Consider the following 25,492-nt stretch of genomic DNA (forward strand, 5'->3'; position numbering starts at 1 on the left):
CCAAGTAATTTAGATTGTAACCGTTCGCTAAACTATTCTTGAGGGTCGATAAAGCGCGGTGGCTTAAGCGCCACTCTCAGAGAGAGACCACCGGTCGTGTTGAAGTATGCCCGACTATGCTAGAGACTATTCCTCTCAGGGATGGTTTTCGAACGGTTCATCGAAAAACGGCAGAATTGCTTCGAAAAACGCAAGTTAAGTTCTACTCTTTCGCAGGCTAACAGAACCTTAGAGAGAGCCGAAGGGATGCTTACTCAATCGAGCAGAATAACGGAACGAAACGTAACTAAAGGTAGTGAGTATGTTAATTCAAAAGAAGCAACGTAAAACGTAATATAACTGAACTAATTTTCAAAAATTTAACCGTTTATTTTTAGGCGACTCATTCATGTTGGACGGAAATTTCAATACGGAATGGAAAGAGCAAACATGGCCATGTAAAAAAGAAGCTCTTGACGTACCTGCGCAGGTTTTTTGACGACGATCGATGGCGGGGCGACGACGAAGCTCGACGACTCGATGATGGCGTCCTTCGGTTCTCGAAGATGGCGGTACCTGGCGTGTTGGTGCTGCGTTTTGGCGCGCAGCGACGACGAGGAGACCCGTGTGCGTTATGGCCGTATTATCGTTGCGGAGGGAGTGGCGGCTGGACGGAAGCTTCCGGTTTATCTCGACGAGAGTATGCGGCGGATGCCGTACGATTCCCGGGACGGTCCCTCATCAGTCGATAGGAGAGCTACAGAGCCCAGCGACCCGGCTTCGCGTACTTAGGTTCCAACTATGACCGAGCGGGGAATGCCACTACTCCTATGTACCTGGATTGTGACCGGGTTCGCGGCGTGCAATTGACGACACGCTGCACGCGAACCAAAACTCTCGTTCCCTGGTCCACGGGGTTAGACGAAATTGGACCTACCTTCGGTTTTTGGCTACCGAGGGGGATTACTCGCTACGGAAAATAGCTTAGCGACTTAACTCCACTCCGTTTGGCTACCTTTGAAGGCGGGCCTTAGCTGGGCACACGGGTCGCGTTCAACGGACGAAAGGGTGGTTCACTCCGCCAATAACACCCCGATTCGGCGATGACGATCGCCGAAATAGCACGGAAATCCAGCCGTACGAAAAAAGCGCTGCTGGGCGCTACACGTCCAACAGGAATTAGTTTTAGCCAGTGAAGAGAATTGTCAGACAAAAGAGGCACAAAACAAGCAACAAAGAAGGTGCGACGATTACTCTTTATCCCTACTGGTAACAGATAATGACATGATCTCGAAATTTTTTGTTGCAGACAAAACGGAAGCTGAATTTGTTGCGTACTTTTCAACTCGTGAATAATCAATTATTGCTAACCCAGAGTCGAAACTGTTTGATGATAGAGCTTCACCAGAGTTGCAGTGTTTACCGACTCGAAGTTACCGTTCGAAAATCGCAATGCAAGGCTTAAAAATCTCTAAACTCGTGGTGTACGATGTTAATCCCATTATTTTCAAGTTGGGACAAACTTATGTCGCATGGGTTTGTTTGTCGCAACAAATACAGGTTGCGAAATTGTCATTATTGTTGCGCGATGGTTGAATTTTGATTCACTGGTTTTAGCGAATTAGTTTCAATAAGCACTTTTTTAGATTCAATTAAATTAATTACCTTTTTTCGTAGATTCTGTCACTGAATAAAATTATCAGCAGAATTCGCGGATTTTATGGACCTCGGTCCACTATACAAGAAAGAAAATTACAAAAAACGTTTTACATTACTTAAAGGCACTTAAACTCACTCACTACTAATTTACCTTCAACTTTCAAATTAACTTTCACTAAAATTCAAACTTAATCTCAAATAACTTTCGGTTCTAGACTCAACTAAACGTAATTTGGAGCTATCACTCGAAACTATACTCGCGCACTTCTGCTTTCAAGCCAATTGTGTAGCGAAATGAACGAGTAGAAAATTGTCTTGCGCCTCGAAACCGTGCCTCTTTTCGAAAAGTCCGACTATTGAAATAGGGTATCGCGCTACTTGGGCGGTGGTTTTCTTCGTCTGTTATTTTCGTCTGTTTTCCACTGTAACTCGGTCAATTTTGAATCAATTGACTTGAAATTTTGTACACGGGTAGATACTATACCTATCTCACCGCATTCCAAGAATTGTGTCAATTGGTTCAAGATTTACTGAGTTATAGTGGAAAACAGACGAATATAGAAGCCACCGCCCAAGTAGCGCGATTCCCTATCTCTCTATTATTAAGAATCGCGCCAACTATTTTAGCATGGCGACAAATTTGCATCGCGCCTGTAATCCGCCAAAAGGTATGTACGCGCCATGCGTATCATGCTATAAAAGCGCTACTATCGAGGAAGCTTTAACAAACACTATGACAAATAAATTCCACAAGAGCATAAATAACAGGCACGAACCGATTTTACAAACATAAACGAAATATTTCAAAGTTGATACCTAATATACAAACATTAATGAAAAATCAATTTTATTTTTATTTTTATCAACTTTTTTTTTTATAAAAAAAAAACGCAACTAGTTACAAGATGATGCCGTTGATACTACAACGGCCTCCATCATGGAAGCTTTTGAGGAAGCCAGCCCTCTGCGGTCAGAGTCCCCTTGGTGGAACTCTGATCTGCCGATGCTCAGGAAACAATGTAGAAAGAATTTGAACAGACGGCGTTCTGCTGGATCGGAGGCTTTCAGGTCGGCTCGCAAGGCCTACCAGAAAGCTCTTCGGTTTACTGAACTATCCGGCTGGAAAAACCTTTGAACAAATGTTTCCAGTTTGAGTGAAGTCAGTCGGTTGAACAAAATCCTTGCAAAATCTAAGGATTTGCAAGTGAACGAACTTCGTTTGCAAATGGTGATTTCACTTCCTCGGATGAGGAAGTTTTGGAATGTTTATTCAGTACACATTTCCCCGGATGTGTGGATATTACATCTTCGGATGAACCTGATGTCTTTTCTTGTAGTTATGATTCTCGGAGTAACGTAACTTTAGAATCGATTGAATGGGCACTTAATAGCTTTGCTCCTTTCAAATCTACTGGGAGATGGGATTTATCCTATTTTGCTTCAAAAGGGATTTGATCATTTCAAACATGATTTGAAAGAACTACTTTTGCAACAGGGTATATTCCCAAATCCTGGTAGGATATTACTGTTGTAAAGTTTATTCCGAGAGTGGGTCGTGCGTCGTATGAAGAAGCAAAGTGTTTCAGACCTATCAGTTTGACCTCTTTTCTAAGAACGCATTGTCGATCATCATATCCGGTCTACTAGAGGAAAATCCTGTGAACCGCAGATCAACACACACCTCGTTGTTTCCACTACTGTTGGATTGGGACAAAGTGATCCTTGCTCCAAGTGATCTTACAATTTTCCATATAGGACATTTTCCACGAAATTCCCTCTCGGGATGAGTGGACATCTGATCCTGGCCATTGTAGCTGGAAATGAAATGGTTGATGAATTAGCTCGCACTGGAACATCACATGACTTTATTGGTCCTGAGCTAGCTATTCCGATATTTATGCGTTGGGTTAAACTTCAGATTGACACCTGAGCTGCCACTCAGCACAAACAATATTGGAATAGTTTGGAGTCATGTCGTCAAACAAAATTGTATTGTACTAAGCCATCTCCAGGGGTGACGAAGTATCTAACCAGGGTTGTTAATAGTCATCTGAGCTGAGGCATAATCACTGACGACAACGGATAATAAAAAGTTTGCGTCTCTGAGTCAGCAGCTCTTGAATATTTCTCTTCAAACACCGTCAGTCAGTTGGCTTATCGCGGCGAAAAAGTTTTGCCGTTTCTCTTTATTAACATTTCCGTTGAGTAGCATGCACCGAACAGGGCAGGCGAACGAATAATCAGCCTCACGGGAATGGCTGATCAGAAAAAAAAATGCAAAAATGAAATACGCCTTCACTCGGAATCGAACCAAAAACCTTCAGATTGGCCGCACACCAAGCATATCAACAGAGCTAATCCAACAACTCCGAAAGATTGAGGCTTGTCGTGACCCAGTGGATTATCACGAAATACGTCGGGATCAATTATCCTGGGGGGAGGGCTTGCGTCCGGATTGGAAAAGAGAACGCTTTTCTTGATTTTTTTCAAATTGTATTTTCTCCGTCTATCTCCTACAATTTCTGTCACAAAACTGTCTATTATTTTCTCTGCTGAAAATCACCGCCTGCTAATTGTTCTAACTATCCATACTTTGTGTTCCTATCGTAGTTGCCATCCTAAACATTTTTTTAACATCACTATCAATCTCATTCTCTACAAGGCTAAATTGTCAATAAAAGCTTGACTGGTTCGCCTTTCGTCTGCAATCGTATACCATGTGACGAAAACATGTTCGTTTTTCGTCGTTGCAAAAGGACCGACGAAAAGAGAATGACGAAAACTATAGCTCCCTGTTTTATTTTCGGTTCATCCTCATCGTGATTTCTTTGTCGATCGCTGATGATAATACAAGTAACGGAGTTTTATTTGCTGACGAACTTTTTTTTAATTTTTCGTCGTTGGTGGGTGACGAAACAGATGGTTACCAACCCTGTATCTAACAAATCTATCTAAGCAGAATTGCAACATTCTGGTCAAAGAGTTGACTAGCCACTGCCGACACAGCTATCATATGGCGAAATCTCAGCGAGCTGATAGCTGTGATTCACAGCCTGTGAATCCGATTATGGAACTTCGTATCATTTGATATGTAACTGTCCAGTTTTTGCACAAGTGCCTTTCCGAGTACTCGGTAAATACTTATTCAGTGAAACTGACTTCAGAAAACTGATTATTCAGGATGTTCCGTTGTTCTTGACCCGCTGTGGGAAAGAGCTATAGACTAAGGGTATGCGGTATGGGATTTTTTCAAAGCGATACGAAACGAAACGATATGTGAAATTTCTGATGCGATGAGGTACGAAATGAAACGAAATTCAAAAATGTTTCGTAGGTTCGATACGAAATCCAAATTCACTCGGTATTTTTCGAAACGAAACGAAATTTTCGTAAAAGTTCCGCGGAATTTTGCAGCTATATCAATTTTGTGCTGCGTGTTTGCGATTTGTTTCCTAGCGGTGGCGTGAATTGTGTGTCTGTTAAGACTATCATCCCCTAGACTTCATGCTACAGTGCCATTTATTGGGGGGTTAGGCTATTAGGGCAGGGGACCAGTTTTGGGCACTTTGAGCTGTAACTTACACACTCAATCTTGATATGTCTGTTCGGTAATTTATTTTAGGGTTTTAGAACCGTAAAACGAAAAAATACCGAGTTCTCAGTTTTTCCCCAGATAACCACTGAAGTTCAGTACTGCTATTTGAGTTTTTACCGAATTCGGTATCAGTTTGGACTGATAGCTCAGTAATACCAAACATCTACTGGGTAGAGAGCAAAGTCAGTAAAAGAAAGTACCGACTTTTCAGCATATGATATTTTTCACTGAGTTTTCGTTGAAATAAAATAAAAACATATGCTGCAAGCTGTCAAAATAAAAAAAAAGAAAAAAAAAACTACCGGCAGATAAAGCTTCTGCGTCATAACCTTTGGCGGAAAATCCGGAAAATCCCGATTAGCAGCACATAGCTGCACGGAAAAAACAGATTACCTAAAAAATACGTTAAAAGAACGCAAAAATAAGTATACCGCTTGAACTTTTTACCCAGCAGTGGGTTGTTTTCTCGCTCTCCCGCTCGCATTGTTGTCAAAAACAAAGCGAGAAACAGCTACCTAGCCGAAAATGTCCGTGCGAGAAGCCAAATTTGGGTTCCTTGTCGTTTACCCAAAAGTGGGTTTATTTCAACCCACTAGGGTACTTCGAAAGTTAACGCTAGGTAGAAAGAACTTTGCGATGGGTTGCAATTTTCTGCCGGCATCAAACGGAAACTACCAACTCAGAGCTTTAACGAGGTATAGCCAAATTTGGGCTCTCGCACGGAAGAGCCGATATGAGTGAAAATAACCTATATTTGGGTTGATTTCTGGTTCCGTGTGGACATTCCGCGAATAATTACTCTGTTGAAGAATTGCAGAAGACTTTAGAAAAAGTTAAAATTGCTCTCTTGAGAATTGAGGAAGAGATAACCGAGCAGAAGGGAATAACAACAGCATAAGAAAATGTGTTATTTTGGCAAAATAACTGGATAATAAAAACAGTTATTTTCATGTTATTAACATAACAAATTATGTTATAAACTTAGCTGTCATAAGCGGCAAAATAACAAAAATCATAACAAAAAAATGTTCCTGGAAGACCAATTTAATAACCTGTTTTGTTAATTCGATAACAACATAATAACAATGAATTTGGGAAATATTTCATTAACAAATGTTGTTATTTTAAAGTTATTGATAACGATCCGAAAGCAAAATTAGTTATGATTAGTTTGATGTCACATAGTAAAAGTTCGGACAGCGGCACGCGTGTAAATCAAAGAGATACCGCTGTCCGATCATTATTAGTAGTTCCGTGTCAAAAATTCAGCTCAATCCATCAAAGCAAACCATAGTTACAGCATCTCAAACATGGCCATTTTGTATGAAAATCGGCGTTCGTCCGATCAATTATGCACTACAGTGTACGTAACTAAATATTAAAAAAAAGGAACATAAAACAGGTCATAATTATCGAAGTGTTTATAAAATAATAAACTGAAATGCTCGTTCAGTCCTAATTAGAGGAACTAATTAGATCATACACACGGTATGCTGTAAACAATGGGTTGTAAACAAAATCTTGAATGATGTAGTTTCAATTTCAAAACTTGTTATTGTTGTGCTATTGTTTATTAAATATTTGTACACTCTCAATAGTATAATAATAAAATTTGTTCCATAACAAAACATATGATTAAAACATTATTTAACTGAAATGCTCGTTCAGTCCTAATTAGAGGAACTAATTAGATCATACACACGGTATGCTGTAAACAATGGGTTGTAAACAAAATCTTGAATGATGTAGTTTCAATTTCAAAACTTGTTATTGTTGTGCTATTGTTTATTAAATATTTGTACACTCTCAATAGTATAATAATAAAATTTGTTCCATAACAAAACATATGATTAAAACATTATTTAACTGAAATGCTCGTTCAGTCCTAATTAGAGGAACTAATTAGATCATACACACGGTATGCTGTAAACAATGGGTTGTTAACAAAATCTTGAATGATGTAGTTTCAATTTCAAAACTTGTTATTGTTGTGCTATTGTTTATTAAATATTTGTACACTCTCAATAGTATAATAATAAAATTTGTTCCATAACAAAACATATGATTAAAACATTATTTTATGGGTGTATATCAATAGCCTAAACATAACTAAATAAGATTTGCTCGGGTATGCAGCAGCTCCGAATGAAGCTGCAAATACATTCGAAATATCAATCTAATGCTGCCTTTGGTTCTGCCGGAACTGTGTTGAACCATATTACTTGCCAGGGATTTTGATCTTTTCATAGAGGGCACCATGAAAAAAAAGGCAGTAGGGGAAGTTGAAGTTCAAAGTCCCCAAGTTTGGAGGGAATGCATTGAAATTGGGTCGACTGGGAGGGTAGAAACCCGAACTGGAAAACTCAGTAAGACTAAATAAACAAGCGAAAACATTACCGAAAAATCAATAATAGCTGCAACAATTTATGCTTAAAAAGTCGATATATGTTTGACAGTTTGACGTTTTCTTAATTACTGAGTTTTCGGTACTTCCGAATCATTCTGAGTTAACTCTGCTGTTCAAAAACCCAGTAAAATTTTACCGAGCTCGGTAATCAAATCTGAGTGTGTAGTCAATATTGTACAAGTTTATTAGAAGATTAATAATTCTTATGTTAATCAGAAAATTATTATTTACTAGCTGTCCCGGCAAACGTTGTCTTGCCAAGCTGTGGTGGTTTGACAGACAGCTATTGAGGTCATCGCAGCAACGCACTCTAGATTGATTTGATTTCGATCACGCTGAATTTCTTCCCGGCTCATAAAAATCAGTATTTTCACAATTTTCATACTTTTTAAACGATTTTCGTAACTTTTTGTACATATAAACACAGCCACCATGAATACGAATCGAACCATGCAAGACTCATGCTGATCGATCCACCCGTTCTTGAGTTTTGTTGCCTCAAAGGAACTTCAAACTCATTTATATATATATATAGATAGATAGATAGATGTAACGAGTTACAAAAAGTTGAGTTTTTAGCACGAATCGTACATTTATCAACCAAAAATCAAATTTTGCAACGAGTTCCATACAACATTTCATGCAATGATTTTTTCATAATGCATCTCATTTGAGTTGCATAATGTTTCTTATGCAACTCAAATGAGAATCTCAGACAATCACTGGAGAAATCCCCCGAAAAATCTCTCTAGAATAATCCGTGATGACATCACTGAAGTAAGACAAGATGAAATTCCTGGAGGAGTGCTTCGATACATCTTTGCAGAAGTCTCTGAATTCTTTTAAACACAATTCTGTCAAACGACATTCGGCCAAACAGCATTCGGCAAAATGGTCCGAAACCTCTGAAACAATTACAAATGAAGCTCTGAAAGATATCAATTTAGGAATTCACGAAGTAGAAATCTCTGAAGGAGTTCCATGCAAATTCCGGAGGAATTTCTGCAGCTGTCCCTGACTTCGTAAAGAAATTCTCGGATTTTGCCGATTTTGCACTTAACACGATGTTTGTATTAAAAAAATTGTGGGGTAGCGAATAACTTGGGAAGCGGCCGGTATTTTGGGCACTCTTCGCTATAACTCAGTCAATTCTAAACCAATTGACTTGATATTTTGTACACGGCTAGATACTATACGTATCTCATCGCGTTCGAAAAATTGTGTCAATTGGTTAAAAATTGGCTGAATTATACCAGAAAAGTGCCCAAAATAGGACCTCTGCCGAGAAGATTCCACTTTCCTAGCTAAAAGCGCACAGACTGATCAGATCGTGTTTGCTATTAGAGACCTTACAATTCGATAAAATAACGACCTCACCAATTAAACATATCTAATGACCAGAGCCGTAGCGTGGGGTTGGCCAGGTTGGCCCCCGCCAAGGGCGCCAGCCTCAGAGGGGCGCCAAATTGGCCAAAGGCTGGAAGGAATGGTATGGTGTTTTTAATAAGATTCAAACTAATGCACTGTATCTCAGAAACACACATACAGGGGATAGACAAAATGATCGGGACAGGCAAAATTTTCCCTTCTCGAAAAAATTTCAAATAGCTGTAACTTTTCGAAAAGTGCATCAAATATTCTCATATTTTTACTGTAAGCTGATCAACTATTTGTGTATCAGTGGACAAAATTTGAAAAAGATCGAACTATTCTGCACAAAGTTATAAAGATTCTAAAAAAAGCTATAATTATCCGATAGCCATCTTTGAGCTGTTATATCTCTGAATTCAATGAACCGAATGTTATTAAATTTTGACCATTTATGACTTATATAATGAGCTTTGAAAAACTTTTGACATAACTTAAAATTCTTAACACGGAAGAAAATTATAACAATTAGATTATTTTTCTAATAAAACACAAAATTTTCTTAAATTTCAACGTCGTTTCAAAATTCAATATATTAATTAAAGTTTATTTAAATTCCCTCTAATTGTCTTGAATACAGATATGTTTTGAAAGAAAGTAACAACATGGGCGGCAATTCATTGAAAAAGTAATGGGATGCATATTAAAAATAGACCAATTTACTAAAAAATCGTAAAGTTAATGAAATCGCTAAAACTTTTTCTCTCGCTAATAATTTCAAGTTAAGTCAAACGTTTTTCAGAGCTCATTATATAAGTCATAAATGGACAAAATTTCATTGCATTCGGTGCATTGAAACCAGAGATATAACAGCTCAAAGTTGGCTATCGGATAGTTCTACCTTTTTCTAAAATGCTTATAACTTCGTGCAGAATAGCCCGATCTTTTCCAAATTTTATCCACTGATACACAAATAGTTGATTAACTTACAGTGAAAATTTGAGAATATTTGATGCGCTTTTCGAAAAGTTACAGCTATTTGAAATTTTTTTAAGAAGGGAAAATTTTGCCTGTCCCGATCAATTTGTCTATCCCCTGTATTTTCACACCCCACAGTTATCATGTTTTTGCTGTTGTAGCATTTTTCCATATACAGATTTGTTCAGACTTTCTTTTGAATGTTTACAATAGTTTTTCCTGGGAATTCATACCCCTTTTAAGATATCTATATATCTATATATATAAAAATGAGTTTGATGTACCTTTGAGGCAACAAAGCTCACGAACGGGTGAACCGATCAGCATGACTCTTGCACGGTTCGATTCGTATTCATGGTGGCTGTGTTTATATGTATAAAAAGTTATGAAAATAAACAAGAAAAGTAAGAAAATTGATAAAATACTGAATTTTGTGAGCTGGGAAGGAAATCAACACGATCGAAATTAAACCAATCTAGAGTGCGGTGACGTTATGAGCTCAACAGTTGTCAAACCACCACAACTTGGCAAGACAACGTTTGCCGGGACAGCTAGTTATTCTATATTTTTCCCAATTTAATCTTAAAAAATAAGAAATAAAAATAGGAAGCTTAGTGTAAATTTTCAAAAAATCACAATTTCTGCAGAAGTTTTATTAAATCCATCAGCATTCTCACTATGTCTCAAGTTATCTTCCAAATATATTTTCAACCAAATCAACCATTTCAAAAAAGCTTGAGCATTGCATTTTAAAACTTGATCTCATCAATAAATATGGTTCCTGTGAAAATCTAGCTGTAAGTTCTTTGTCTTAGTTATGTTTTTTAAATAATTTATTGACTATTCACAACGTTCTTTCCATAGTCCGTGTCCCCCGAATCAACATAAGTTGATGAAAGCTAAGGTTGATAAGATAGATTTTGTTATTAGAGCAACTAATTCGAAAAACAGACCCTACCAATCTCAATTGCTTTTGCAATTAACTACTACAGATCTACTTATGAAATATTTCGATTTAATATCTTGAAAATTTCATAAAGCACCTGTGGTATGCACAAAACTGAATGAACTTTTCAAGGAAATATAAAAATGGATCATGTGAGGCTTCTTAGAGGACTCCAGGATAGTTATAAACTTTAGGAAGTATGCTGTTGAAAAAGCTATTGAAGTTGTGCTGAAAAGTGATATAAAAAACTGAATGAATTCCTAATAAAACATGTGAAACCGTTTGGTAGAAATAAACAGATGAATGTCTAAATATCTCAAAATATATAACGTTGAAAATACAACAAATTAAATACAATGCTTTCAAAACAGCTTTTAATGGAAATTCGAAACAAATATGAAATTCTCGAAAAATGAAAAATATTTTTTCTCAAAATATTTTTTCTCAAAAAATGTCACTAAAATATCAAAACAGAACAACTTTTGAAGAAATTTTTTAAAAATGAAAACAATAGTCATTACTATGGGGCGCAAATCAGGATGCTTGCCAAGGGCGCCGTGGACCCACGCTACGGCTCTGCTAATGACCTATTTCTGATTGGATACGAGGGTTTGACATGACCCGCAACCAAGCTGTTTAGTTGACCAACTACCTTGCATCAATGAACGCTGAACTTTCCGGCGGTGAATAAAACACAAACCAGGCAAGATGCTTGACGGCTGGCAACCATGTAAGTTGTAAAACAATTGCAAACATCATATTTATCGTTACGGAACGACGAAGGGTCACGTTATCCTACTTACCTTTTCGATACTTCCATAGCGATGATAAGTGGAGCCTGGAAAATCGAATTCGACGTCAGAGAGCCCAGCACGGCGGCCATACAGAATACGACGTAGATCGATGCCGTGAACATTGAAATAAGACGTCCAGCGGTGATGATGAGCACACTGAAGTAGAACACCGGTCGACGGCCCAGACTGTAAAGGATGGTATGGAGAGGAAACTATTAGAAATAAATTTATCAAGCTGACAAGTTACACCACTGAGTGGTTATTTAACAAACTACTGGAGAATCAAGAAGAAATGTTATAGGTGAACTTAAGGTGAAATGGGAGCGCGTCCAGGCGCATTTTTGCCTCGCATTTTCGAGAGCACCGTTCCCGTCATCCCCAAAATACCCGAAAACGAAAATGCTACTCAATGTTTACCACGAGTGAGCAAGCCTACTCATTGCTTTTTCAGCTCCGTTTGTTGTTTAGATGACGAGATCCGTGCTTTCGGTATTTGCAAGGCAGCCATTGTGACGGCCATCTTTGGACTCGCTCATATATGTCCTTAAGATAAAGAGATACCTACGTGTCACCCAGCTGGCCGAAGATAAACGTGCCAACCAGTTCTCCGAAGCGGTTGTATACGAAGATGTTGGTCTCCCGGAAGCCCTTGTCGCAAATCCAGTCGTGCTCGGTAATGGGCGTGCGGTCGTAGTAAGTCCGATCATAATCATATCCGTATGCACAATCTGAAAAAGAAATATACAGTTTTCAGTGATATATATACAATACTCTCAGTGATACTCATATGAGTCTTAGTCGCCGATTTTTTTCTACAGTTATGAACCACAGGCATCGTCCATAGTTGCCTTAATCAGTCTTGTTCATTTCCAGAGTTTTTTTTTCGAAAAATTTCACTAATACAGAAGCAGTATTCCAAAGTTCATATTTTTTGTAAATTTGCCAATTGAAGTTGAATTCATCTACAACAGTGTTTCCCAAACTTTTAGGAGGTTTCGCCCCCTTGGTGCTTGAGAAAAACATTTTCGCCCCCTAAAAGAAATTTAATTTTTCCACGATGAAAGGTTGAAAATTTGCTTAGCGGAAGCCTTTAAAATTTGACACTCGTTGACACTACTGTAGCAAAACTGGTATTTTATGTATCTAAATTAGTATCGCTCTCATTTTCATTGAATTGCTATTAATACATTCTTGAATAAAATCGAGCAGAACGGACTGCGAACATTTACGAGCACTCGATATCCTCAACCTTGCCTCAACCAGATTCTTAAAGGGGTTCTTCAACACCCGAGATGTTTGGTCACAAGTACTTAAATAAAACTGGTGGGAAATTGAAAAGCAAATCAAGCAAATCTTTTATGCAAAAAGTACAACTAAGAAAGATATTGGTGTATTTTCCAATGTAAATCAAATTAGCAATTGAAAATAAAGAAAAGCCAGTGTTGCGAATTGACAAGCTTCCTAAGAATTGAAGAAATTCTTATTGTCAAATAAGTAGATATGCATTGCAGACTCGCAGTCATTACTCGGTTTTGAGGGGAATTCAGCATTGAATTCCTTCGGGAAGCTTCCCTGAAATATTTTCAAACAATATGTGACGACTTCCATTCGAAAAATGCTCTAAGATTCATCTTAAACCTTATGTTTTTGATTGAAATTTTCATGAAAAAAACTATTAAATAAAAACAAAACTTTCTTATCAAGTGAAAACCCCCTTTTCTTTCTTAATTTGGACAAACATCAATCATGAATTTCGAATTTATTGGATCTCCAGAACCACTAGGAAATCTTTCGGAAATTCGTGTAGAAGTCTTATTTGTTTTTTTTTATTTGTTTTCGTAAAGTCCACATCAACTGAAAAATTCTAAAATTTAGTCGATTTCGAAACAGACATTTTTCAATAATCCTAGGAACAAAAAATCTGGAGATGTATGGGAGTATTAATTGAGATTCTGGACTTGTATTCCAATACTTTTAATGTTTTTCAATTATTTAAAAAATCGCCCCCTTTTAAGAATTTTCGCCCCCCAATTTTGGTTTTCCTAATTTTCGCCCCCCTCGAACTGATTTTCGCCCCTTGGGGGGGCGATTTCACCCCCTTTGGGAATCACCGATCTACAACATCATCTACAACAAAGCCTCGTTACTCACAATATTCAACAACAAAAATTTTACATCCGTCTCAGATACAACAACGTGCCACTCATCTTTTGCAAACATAGTGAAACCTCTGCGCTTTGCTGCGAAAGGGGAATCAATTTGCCTAAGTGTTGCTGTAAACATCGTCGTAAAAACGAACAACGGCAATAGCCATAAGCAAGCACTACAGCGACATTGACGACGGATAACGACACAGCACAAAAAAAACGTGGGTCGTCATGTTATAGTTTTCCCGAGATTATCCTTTTCCCAATCACACTAACACCGGGGTTGTTTGTTGCGATGTTTTGTATCTGAAAAAAAAGCAGCCCTGCCCGGCTCTGATAAAAAATAAAATCCTCCAGCAAAGCAAACATTTCGTAATCGAGCGAGAAGTCTTTGAAATGCTCTATCTACAATCTCAAGATGTGCATTCCTCGCTTTCCGGACTTTCCACATAACCCGAGCATCAATTTTCCTCACCGCGCGCTCTTTATGCGGATTCCAAAGTAAAAATAACGACTGTTGAAATCCAATCCCTTCATCGTCGTCGTTCGTTCGGTTTTCATCACCGGGCTCAAACATCGCTGCGGTTGCCATTTTTCCCACCGGCTTTTCCGCTGATGCAAAACTAAGACGCTTTCGGTTCTTATATCAACCACCCAGCAGCAGCAGCTAGAGCAACAACGAACAACATCGAACGGGCTCGTTTGGAAGATAACGGTTTATTTTCGTTGTTGCTGTTTTTCGAAGAGAATTGCTTCCCCAGCCCGGCAGCAATGTTTATGCAAATTAAATGGGGGATAACAAGGCAGCAGCTGAGGCCCATCCCCTTGCTTCAGAACCCCTGCACAGTGCATCATCATCATCATATCATCGTGTGTTTGGCCTCGCCCGGATCGACCCACATTACTAGATGATAACAAAAAAAAAAACCTTCTATTTTATCCACCTAGAGCTGATGCTGGCTTTCTTGGGCATTCAACATAAAATATGGGCCTCTGTAGCCACAGCTATAAAGGCTTAGCTGTAAAGGAAATTTTCTTGGGCAAAGAGTACATTTCTTCGTGCCAGCCACACGATACACATATGCAAAATTCTCATTGACAGAAGAAGTTCCTCAGTTAATAAGTGCTCATAAAACACTGAGCATTAAAAGCAGGCTTTCTCCCAGTTCGGACGTTATGGGCCACCGGAGGCTTACTTCAAGTTCTGAATCCAGGACACATGTAACGGAACAGCAAAGGCCCTGGCAGGAGCAAGCTTTATAGACGATGTGCAGTTGAAGGCCATACGACACAATGCTGCGTGGTTGTCATTTAGAGACACTATAGGAATACTCCATGTCAGCCAAACTATCTTGAAATTCAGAACTCCAGGTCTACATTCGGAAAAGCAGCTATATCTGATATACTGCATATTTAACCGTGGTTACTGACCCTTGACCCCCCTGTTGACCATTATCATGGAGCATCTAAATGACTTCGAATTGGCTGATGACGCTCTCCTAGCTCAACGGCTCTTTGATATCCAGAACAAGCTCGATGATCTTGCCAATCGCTCCTCGGTGGCAGGTCTTACCATCAACGTCAACAAAACTAAACCGTTAGATGTAAACACGGTCAACCCTTCCAGCTTCACGGTAGCTGGGCAAGCAGTGGAGAATGTGGCGAATTTTCAACTCGAACGTGAAATCTGTGCTACTATACGCCAGTGAAACCTGGTGTGTATCAGTGGAGAACACTCAACGGCTGTAGGCCTTCATCAATAGATGCCTGCGGTATATAATTCGTGTATGGTGGCCTAACAATTGGATCTCCAACGTGGAGCTCCATTGTCGATGTCATGAAAAGCTAATAGTGACAAAAATTCAGGAGCAAAAGTGGAGGTGAGTTGGCCACACTCTACGCAGGGGCGGAAACGAAATCTGCAAGCAAGCGTCAGATTGGAACCCAGCAGGACTTTGGCAGCAGAAGCAGACCCAGAGGCTCATGGCGACGCAGCCTTAAAAACGAAATTAAGCAAGCCGACAGAAATTTGACCTGGTCACAGGTTAAGGCGATAGCAGGCAATCGCCTAGGATAGAGTTCTTTCAATTCGGCTCTCTGCACCACCGTGGTGCCCAGAACTGAAAGTAAGTTACTGACCCATCTGAAGTCACTATATATTAATATGAACCATTAGAACATTAAGGGTCGTCCAAACTGTCCTGAAGTTTAGTTCCTAACAGTAACAGTAGTTATTCTCACAATGAATTGTAACATTACACATCCAACTGTTATCTGGAATCCCCCTGACATTTCATGAGACATTGCAAGATATTTTCGAGATATTCCAGATGAACCACACTGCTCCGGAGACCATACCCGAGTAAAGTCTAACAACAAGATGATTGCAAATCGAAAACTCGATGTGTATTCAGCAGCAAATTGATATAACATTTTGATACCAGTTTGTCTTGACTAAATTTGATTTCAAATTTTGATTTCGTTTTGCTTCAAACTATTTATGTTATATCAAAACGGCTTGGCACATGCATTTAACGATCAATTTAAAATTCATTTCATTTGCGCGATCCTTCCACTAGATGCGTTAGTGTTCGATCGCTTTGACGTTTGCCAGTGTACACGTTGCTGAATGATGCAAATAAAAATTACAGGCGATTTGTGTAGTGGTGTGCGTGTTAGACACACGACAAATCGAAATCCATTATGGCCGACATATCTCGCGCGGTTCTACCAACAGGTGGCAGTATGCTCATGAAAAAGACACCGGGCAAAAGCTTTTGATGAATTTCCTCTAACAGTTACGTCTGTTTGTCTGTGCTTCAAGGCAACCCTGTATAATAACTCTAAGAATATACCATTAGTGCAATTACTTATTGCATTGAGGTTTTCATATCAATCGAAAAACTACAATATTCAACGATTTTTTCCATTTTTTCGTACTGATAGCAACATCAGTTATTAATTTCTTTTTTTTTAGTTTTAGATAATAACATTACACACCTAAATGGCATCCATGAACCTCTTAACTCTTAAGGGTCACTTCATGATAGTTTTGAGAAATGTGAAGAGATAAGGACGGGAGCATCTTGATGGACGGAGATGCAAGCAACACTGCGACGAACACCTAAACGGTGCGGGGAGCGCAGGCATGGGGGATTAAGGCAGCGGGAGAAATGACTACATCAGTACAGCAGGGAGCAACAACGAGCCAACTCCTATGTTGAGAAAAGTTCAGGAAGCTATCCAGCATTATAAGGTGCTGCAGCACCTCTAGAGCAACAAGTCAGCTGGTAAGGATGGTATCAGAGCTGAACTCATCAAGTTCGGCCCAGAAAAGTTTGCCTGTCTACACCGGCTAATAATCCGAATCAGGGAAACCGAACAGCTACCGGAGGAGTGGAAAGAAGGGGACAAGAGCACAAGAAAGGTGACAAGTTGGAATGTGAGAATTTCCGAGCGATCACATTTCTGAATGCCTCCTACAAATTGATATCCCAGGTCATCTGTTGTCCTCTTTGACCCAAAGTTTGTGTAAGTGAGTTTATGGGCAGTTATCAAGTCGGCTCCGTTGACGGCCGCTGGAAAACGGACCAGATCTTCACTGTGCGGCCAATCCTCCAGAAATGCCGCGAATTCCAGGTCCCAACGCACCACCTGTCATAAACTTCAAGGCGGCGTACAACAGAATTGACCGCAAAGAGCTATGGAAAATCATGAACGTAAACGGTTTCTCCGAGAAGCTAATTGGATTGATCAAAACGAATATGAACGGTGCAAAAATTGCGTAAGAACAGTTTGGATGACATAGGATATCCCACTCCCGACAAACTCACAAAATGTGGGTTCTTCCTTCGGAAGAGAAGTAAAGCGTGGGTCCCTAGATGAATTAGCCTAGGGCTAAAAATCTCGTTAATACAGATAAAAAAAAATCTAGGATATCCTGACTGACCTTAGCTGTATATTGAACTTTCAGAAGGCTAACTGGACAGCGGACATGATAGATTACAAATCGTAGCTTTGTATAATAAAAGAAGTTAGCGTTACTCCTGTAGACTTTGGGATCTAAACCTAAGAACGATTTGGCTGACCTATGATATCCTGACTGATCTCATACTGCCTATTCAACTTTTATATGGCTAACTTGACATGATTGATTACAAATCGTAGCTTTACATCATGGAAGAAGTTACCGTTACACAGACTTAAGGATCTAAACTCAAGAACGGTTTGGATTACAAATCATAGCTTTGTATAGTGAAAGAAGTTACCGTTGCACCTGCAGATTTTGGGATCTAAATTCAAGAACAGTTGGATGGCCCAAGACATCCCGACTGATTTAATACTGTCTATTGAACTCTTAGAAGGCTAACTAGACATGATAGATTACAAATCGTAGCTTTGTATAATAAAAGAAACTACCGTTACACTCGTAGACTTTAGGATCTAAACTCAAGAACAGTTAGGATGATCTAGGACCAGAGAGCTGACAACAGTCCCGGGGCCTGATGAAACCCCCGGCTTGCCAGTCAGCCGCGTAGTCGCCAGCTAAGAATAGAACTACTAATCCCAATTGAAAGTATCAAGCGACCCGTGCCGAGGAATGAGTGGTCGAGGGGGTGAAAAAAAACCCGATCGTTGACGGAGCCTGTGGGGCACCTGGGCACCCCCACAGTATTTTGTCCCTTGGCGCGTTAATGCAGGGCTCTGGCGTGGTGGACCTCTTTTCCCGTGTTATTCGTGGGATTAAGTAAGAATTCAAACCAGGCACCACATTTTTTCCTCACTCACACGAGTAACGATCTATCACACAGCGATATTATTCGGATAAAGCAGCCTGTGATGTTTTCCTTGCTCCCATGAACGATTTAAAAGGCTCTCACTCCGGTTCCTTTGCATGATACAAGTATGCTCTCTCCAACTAGCACTCACTCACAAATCATTTGCTCTCGCAGGAGAAAATGTTTGCTCGGTCTGCACCAATCCACGTTTTCACCCGGTTGACGTCTAAGTGGCGTCGTGTTATCTAGATGGCCATGAAATAAGAACACTCTATGTTAACACGGTACCACTAAACGTCAAATAATTGATCTCGTGCATCGGTGGAGATGTTCTGTGACTCGCAGTCGGAGTGAAAAAAATTGGATGCTTTGTTGTTTATCCGTGAGTTGTGCATGGAGAGAAAGAAAATTATCGTGAGCGCTGGAGTGAGAGACTTTTATTTTTCATCCAATGCAGTGAGAAATCATGATCGCGGAGGCGGATAAATCCGGGGAATTTGATCACGTGAGTGAAAAATTGGATGCCTGATTCAAACTTATATAAACACAATCAAACAGGAGGTAGTGGTAGTGGCGAAGTTAACCTCTTCGAAAAAAGTGGGTTTGCGAGGTCTCCCTTAAGGAACATGCAAGGAGGTAGGAGAGGGAAGCTGTGCACGCAGCTCCAGCGTGGGAGCTCCAATCCATTCCCTGGCAATCTATCCCGTGGAGATACTGTACGGAGCGTGGTTGATGAGGGCCACCAACCAAAAGAGAGAAGGGCTGCCCGCAATCGAGATGGCTGAGCAGCAGCTTGGCAAGATCATCGACTTTGCGTTCAGGAAGTCAAACATTAGTAAGGACCTGAAAACGGCACTGTTTTGACTTCGTAAGTCGATAGACGGTGCCCAGCAGGATCACGTGAGACTCGTGCAGACTGCAGCAGCGATGGAACCGGTGAAAGTAAAGGTAACGACGTCTACCCAGACAGAGGCCTTCGCTTTCGCAAGAAGTTCAAAAGGTGTGGCGGATGCGACCACTCGTCATAAGCACTCGCAGATGCGGGTGAAGCAGTCGTTAGGTGAGGAGCTATCTGGCGGTGCCCGCAAGGCTAGGAAGATACTAACTCCGAAGGTCGGCAGGTCGGACGCCAGCCAGGCGTCCCGGAAAGCTAGGAAGTGTGAGCCTGAAAAGGTTGGCCCGTTTCGGATGGAAGGGAACAGAGGGTTGCGACTGTTGGTAGGCCCTCAGCAATCACAGGGTAAAGAAAACCCCGCTGGAAGGAATATCGAGCGGAAGAGGAAGAAGGAAATGCCACAGGTCGTGGAGAACAAACCAAGATGGCGAAAAAGAGTAGGTGACAAGCGTGAGAAAGGCGACGCGCTCGTCTTCACGACCGAACAGTGAAAGTACTCTGACGTCTTGAAGATGATACGAAGCAACTCCAAGCTCGTGGATCTGGGAGCCGACGTGCGCAGTATCAGACGTCCTCTTATGGGCAAGATGATCGTGGAGCTGAAGCGCAATAAGGAACGCAAGTGTGCTGCCTACACAAGTTTGTCGGGATAGATCCTTGGCGAAGGGGTAGAGGTGAGGGTTCTTACACAAGAGGCGACTTTGAAGGTGAAAAACCTAGACGATTTCACCGAAGTGGAAGAGCTCGTCACGGCACTTCGGCAACAGTGCGATGCGCACATGGCATATCCGTGCACTGTGCACCGCATCCGTTAGACTACGGATGAGGCCGGCAGGGACACAGCCTTGGTTCAGCTACCTGTGGCGGATGTAAAAGATAATATCAAGGTAGGCTGGTGCGTATGTCATCTGACATTCCACGAGCCACCGAAGGTTTGTTTCAGGTGGCTGGAACCAGGACACAAGTCATGGGACTGTAAAAGCCTTTTTTTTGTCTAAACCATAGGGGGAAATCTGCTCAACAGACACCCAAAGAAGAAGATCCGGGTAGTGTGGGATTTAGGCCGTCTTCTACAACAAAAGCTAATGCTAGGACTATTCTCTCCTCAACCCACAAACACATTTCATAGGTCACCAAACCCTTCATGTCTCCGGAATCATCAAGAAGGCATCTGAAGCAAAGAGGGGCTAGTGCTAATCGTATTCTCAAGGTAAGCTGCGTAGTCTGCAGCAACTAACATCGATGACTCGCTTTGGAGAGACGATCAACATAGCATGCTAGCGCTTAGCCAGTTTCCCGAGTGGTCCTTACCACTCCCTTTGCCCTCGGAAGGCGGTCAGGGTTATATAGCCACCAAACCCGCGCCAAACTGTTTTGCAGACGTCAAGAAGTGTTGGCTACGTGCAACCAAATCTGACCTGCGGAAGGCAAGGGTATCACTAACCTTCTGGCCCTATCAGCTGCACCAGCAGGTTGCTAACAGTATGGCCTCCCGAGCAACCAAAAGTTCGGAATCCACTTGAAGAACGAACTCAGAAGTTCAAGTTCGGTTCAATTCTGGTTTCGTTGAACTTGATTCTCCAAATAGTTACTCTTGTATTGTTTATGAACTTAGAAGTACATGTACAAGCTTTTGACTTCTCTTCAAACCGACATTAAAGTCGAAAAAAGGTTCAAAAAGAACTTATGTTGAACTTTAAAACAGAGTTCAATCAAATATTAACCGAACTCATGTTGAACTTTTGCGTGCCTTTAAAATTCAAATATAGTTCATTTGGACATATTCCAACAACTTAAAATCATCCGTTCCGAACTTGTTTCGAACTTGTTTTGAACTTACTACTGAAAGTTCGGATAAATATTAACCGTACCAAAAGTGAACTTCACTTGAACTTCGGCGACAGCGGGGTCGGGGAGCAGTTCTCATTCAATTAAATTACTCGGAAATCGAGCGCAGCAGCCACAGCTTGTGGTAATTTCACAAGTACACTTTGTTTCACTATAATATTTCAACGTACTTACTTGTAATCAACGTAAATCATCCGTATTGTGTGGCTCAAAGGCTTCCCCCGCAGCAGACAACTCTTCCATCTCGGATTACGCCGGAGTTTTTTTGGCTGCGCATTATTTATTCCAGCTTTGCTGGATGTTTTTACACCCGTCTCACTTGTCGCTGCAGCGCACCGGTAATCGACGCAATCGTAGTCACTGCAAACCAAGCTGAAAACTTATAGCAATCTTTTCTTAAAGTCGATACAGTGACCCTAATTTGTTGCTTTGCACTGCGAACCACAACAAACTGAAAATGCCAAACTGTGTAAGTTCACAAGAAGTTCCACGTGAACTTCTTTCGAACTTTCGACTTCAAAAAGTATTCCAAGTTCAGGGAAAGTTCACATGCGAACCTGATTGAGCTCTACTATATGATATCAGCACATTGAGTAAAATCTCATAGTGCCTAACAACACATACATGGAGTAGTGGTTAGGCACCGACTTTCAACGAGGAGAACCCGAGTTCAAATCTCAGTAAGTAAAAAACATCAAAAATTATTTCAAGGTATTAGTCAATTTGGATTCCACATGAGCTAATGGTTATTAATAATAAATTACTATTGAGGACTAAATACATTTTTTTCCATTTTTTCGAAGTTTATTTTTAAGCTGAATAGCGTTCCTTTCTGCGACACAAGTGTACTTTTGTGAACTCAAGTTCGGTTAATTACTTAAAAAGTGAGCTGAATAGAATGTTTTTCCTCTTCCTTCGAATAGCTGATTAAGCCCAAACATGCTATTTTATCCGAACTTTTGGTTGCTTGGGCTCCGCCTGCCCCGGCCCTTACCGGGGACCCTTTTCCAGCCGCGGGCTCAGATTCACCCCAGTAGACCGACACCACTACAGCAACGCTACCAAGACGTTCTCTTCGCGGCCAATTCATCACTGTAAAGGTCGATTTCCACCGCAGGGCACCGGCATGACCTACGAAGCTGATTTCGAACCCCTGGACCACCTCTTGTACCGCAATTGAATTAGCCATTCTCCGAGTTCATGCGCCACCTCCTCTGTAGCTCCAAGACGATGCGGGTGATAGCCGTTGAGACGGCATTCCAGCCAAACTCATACCTACACATCCTCTGGACAAGATTGTCCGGAGTTATGTCCTCCCCGAATGTGGCAAGCATGCGGTCACGCATTGTGTGAAAACGCGTACACACGAACAAAAAATGTTCCGCAGTGTCCTCTAAACCAGCACAAACCGGACATTCGGAAGAAGCCGCATGCCCGAAACGGTGTAGATACTGTCGGAAGCAATCATGACCTGAAAGGACCTGTGTCAGATGGAATGTTACTTCCCTATGGTGCCTATCAATCCAACTATCTATCCTCGGAATCAATCCTTCCCAACCTTGATCCAGTGGATGGTAGTCAACTTTACTTCTTCGATCGACTCATCGTAGACTCGGAGCGTAATATCGTCAGCAAAGCCAAGAATCTCCACTCCCACCAGGAATTCTAACCTCAACACCTCGTCGTACATGACATTGCATAACACCGGACCCAGGATGGAACCTCGCGGGACTCCTGATGTTATGTGAAAGCGCTTCCGACCGACCTCTATGCCGTAGACTAGTACTCGATTCTGGAAGTAACACCCGAGAATCTTGTACAGGCAATCGGGTATCCCCAGACGTGGAGCGCATCGGCAGGAACTGGCCAACCGGCGCTTATGGCTTTTTACGGCATCATCAGCATCGGCAGCCATGTTGGATATGTGGCTCGAAATTTCAAAGTGATAATTCTCAGCCAAGAAAGCGAATATTTGTATGAAAAAGTATCATCCTGTATGCTCACTCGCAGTGATTGTGATGATACTTTTTCAGCTGCGTTACTGCAGAATTATCAGTTTTTTATCACTTCAAAAATGCGAGGCAAACAATCATTGAAAATCAAAAAGTCAATGATTCGTTTGAAAGCTCAGTGATGCATTATGACACCTTATACGCGTTCCTTACATCCAGAGTCACTACTGCACAGTAGCGAATCCCCCTTCTCTTACGATCGAGTGCTTTCTCGGCGGCTTTTGTAACCGACAAGATAGCGTCTACGGTGGACTTTCCCTTCCGGAAGAATTACTGGTTACTCGACAGACCATTTACATTCTCGGTGTGCCTCAACACAGGCCGTGCACAGAAATTGCGCCAAGGAAGGGTTTTTCAAAAGGCGGGGGGGGGGGGCGTTCGCCTAGTGTATGGAACATCGCAAATGGGGGGCGAGAATAACACCCAAAACCTCCCCCTTGTGCACGGGCTTGCCTCAACATCCTGTTGAGGATGATCTTTTCTAGTACCTTCCCCGCCGTGTCAATCAAGCATATTGGTCTATATGCCGACGGGTCTCCGGGTGGTTTCCCCGCCTTTAGCAATACAACCAGGCTCTGCCTCTCCCATACTTTAGGGAAAACTCCCTCGTCCAGGCATTTCTGCATAGCAGAACTGAACATCTTGGGAGCCTCTGCAATAATAAACTTTTAAGGCCAGATTCGGAACTCCGTCCGGACCTGGGGCCTTACCTACGCTAAGGGACTTCGCTATCCTCGCTAGTTCCACATCGGAGAACCTCTCCTCATCGCCAGCCCTAGTCCCCGGCTGTCCTATGAAAGAAGGCCAAGGACTAGGATCATGAGGCGGAAAAAGCTCCTCGATGATACCCTCCAACATCTCTGGAGATTGCTCTGCAGGAGCCATTCCACCTCAGATGTAAGGAACGCGTTCACAAGTGCCAGCAGGGAGGCTATTACCGATACGTTCCTGCGTCTGGAGATACCCGGGTATCAGTACAAGATTCTCGGAAGTTACGATCCAGGGTCCAGTGTTGTGAAATGCTTTGTACGACTAGGTGATGAGGTTAAAGTTCGCGGTGGGATGACGGATAAGTGGCAATCTACGGCTTTCCAGCGTAGATTACACTGGAGGTCTAAGGTGAATCGATCGAAGTAGTGGAATTGACTGCTGCCCAGGAAAATGGAATTGGCTCACCACAAAACTGAGGTACCTAGTGGTTGTGAACTACCGAAAGTCGGAGCAGCAAGTGGTGATTAATGTAGGTGATTGTACTATCACTTCGAAGCGCTCCCCCAAACATTCGGGAGTGATGATTGACGATAAGCTTACCTTCGGTAACCACGTTCAGTATGCCTGCATAAGAGCCTCGAGAGCTGTAGCGAAACTGCTCGGATGATGTCCAATAGCTCTGTGGTGTATGCCAATAAGCGCAAGCTTCTGGTTAGCGTAGCCTCGTCCATACCAAGGTATGGCTTACGAAATGGCACTAGGTACTAACAGCTGCCGTACCTAGTGCCGTACTAAGCTAGAAACTTACTATAGCGTATAAGGCAGCATCCATTTATTACGATCGACAATTTTCGACCTCCCCTCCCCCCTTCGTAACGTTTTTTTTTATATGGAAACCCGAATATTTTTCTATGGACCGTAACGCTCGGCCATACTGCCCCCCTCCTCCTAGAGCGTTACGTAATTTGTGGATGACGCCTACTGTGCCTATGTGCCTGAAAATTACAAGGGTTGTCCAGTTTGTGCGGGTTCAGAGGAAACGGGTTCATACCTTGAACTGCAGGTATTTGTTTACTTGAGTTGCTTTTTATGGATTTGTTTTCTCGAGAAATTACAACCCTTCAGTACTCGCCAGCCCCAGAAATATAAAACGACGGAGTGTAAATGCTAAAAGGATGCAGGTTGACAGACACTATGAATTCTACTTACTAATAATGTCGGACTCTTGAAACCTCCACTCGCTGTAGTGCATCTGAAGGTGAGCCTCAGTCACGTTGTACATCTGACATTTACTGTAGCTGAGTACACCCTTGTTATCTTCCTCCCTGAAACACAAAAAGAAAGAAATAATGTTGAAGAAATTTCAATAACAGAA

The 25,492-nt window shown here is 41.4% G+C and overlaps 1 protein-coding gene across 3 annotated transcripts in view; it reads right to left on the reverse strand.

Moving 5' to 3' along the window:
- Positions 1–25,492, reverse strand: part of LOC109621581 (beta-alanine transporter) — a 72,426-nt gene that overhangs the window by 20,617 nt on the left and 26,317 nt on the right. For all 3 annotated transcript variants that reach the window (XM_062846221.1, XM_062846220.1, XM_062846219.1), the window contains exons 3-5: positions 25,327–25,442; positions 12,292–12,454; positions 11,736–11,912 (exon numbers count right to left, since the gene is read on the reverse strand). In XM_062846221.1, the coding sequence (XP_062702205.1) occupies positions 11,736–11,912; positions 12,292–12,454; positions 25,327–25,442 (456 nt within the window). The remainder of the gene's footprint in view (positions 1–11,735; positions 11,913–12,291; positions 12,455–25,326; positions 25,443–25,492) is intronic.

Source organism: Aedes albopictus, chromosome 1 (genome assembly GCF_035046485.1).
Source record: "Aedes albopictus strain Foshan chromosome 1, AalbF5, whole genome shotgun sequence".
Classification (NCBI taxonomy): domain Eukaryota; kingdom Metazoa; phylum Arthropoda; class Insecta; order Diptera; family Culicidae; genus Aedes; species Aedes albopictus.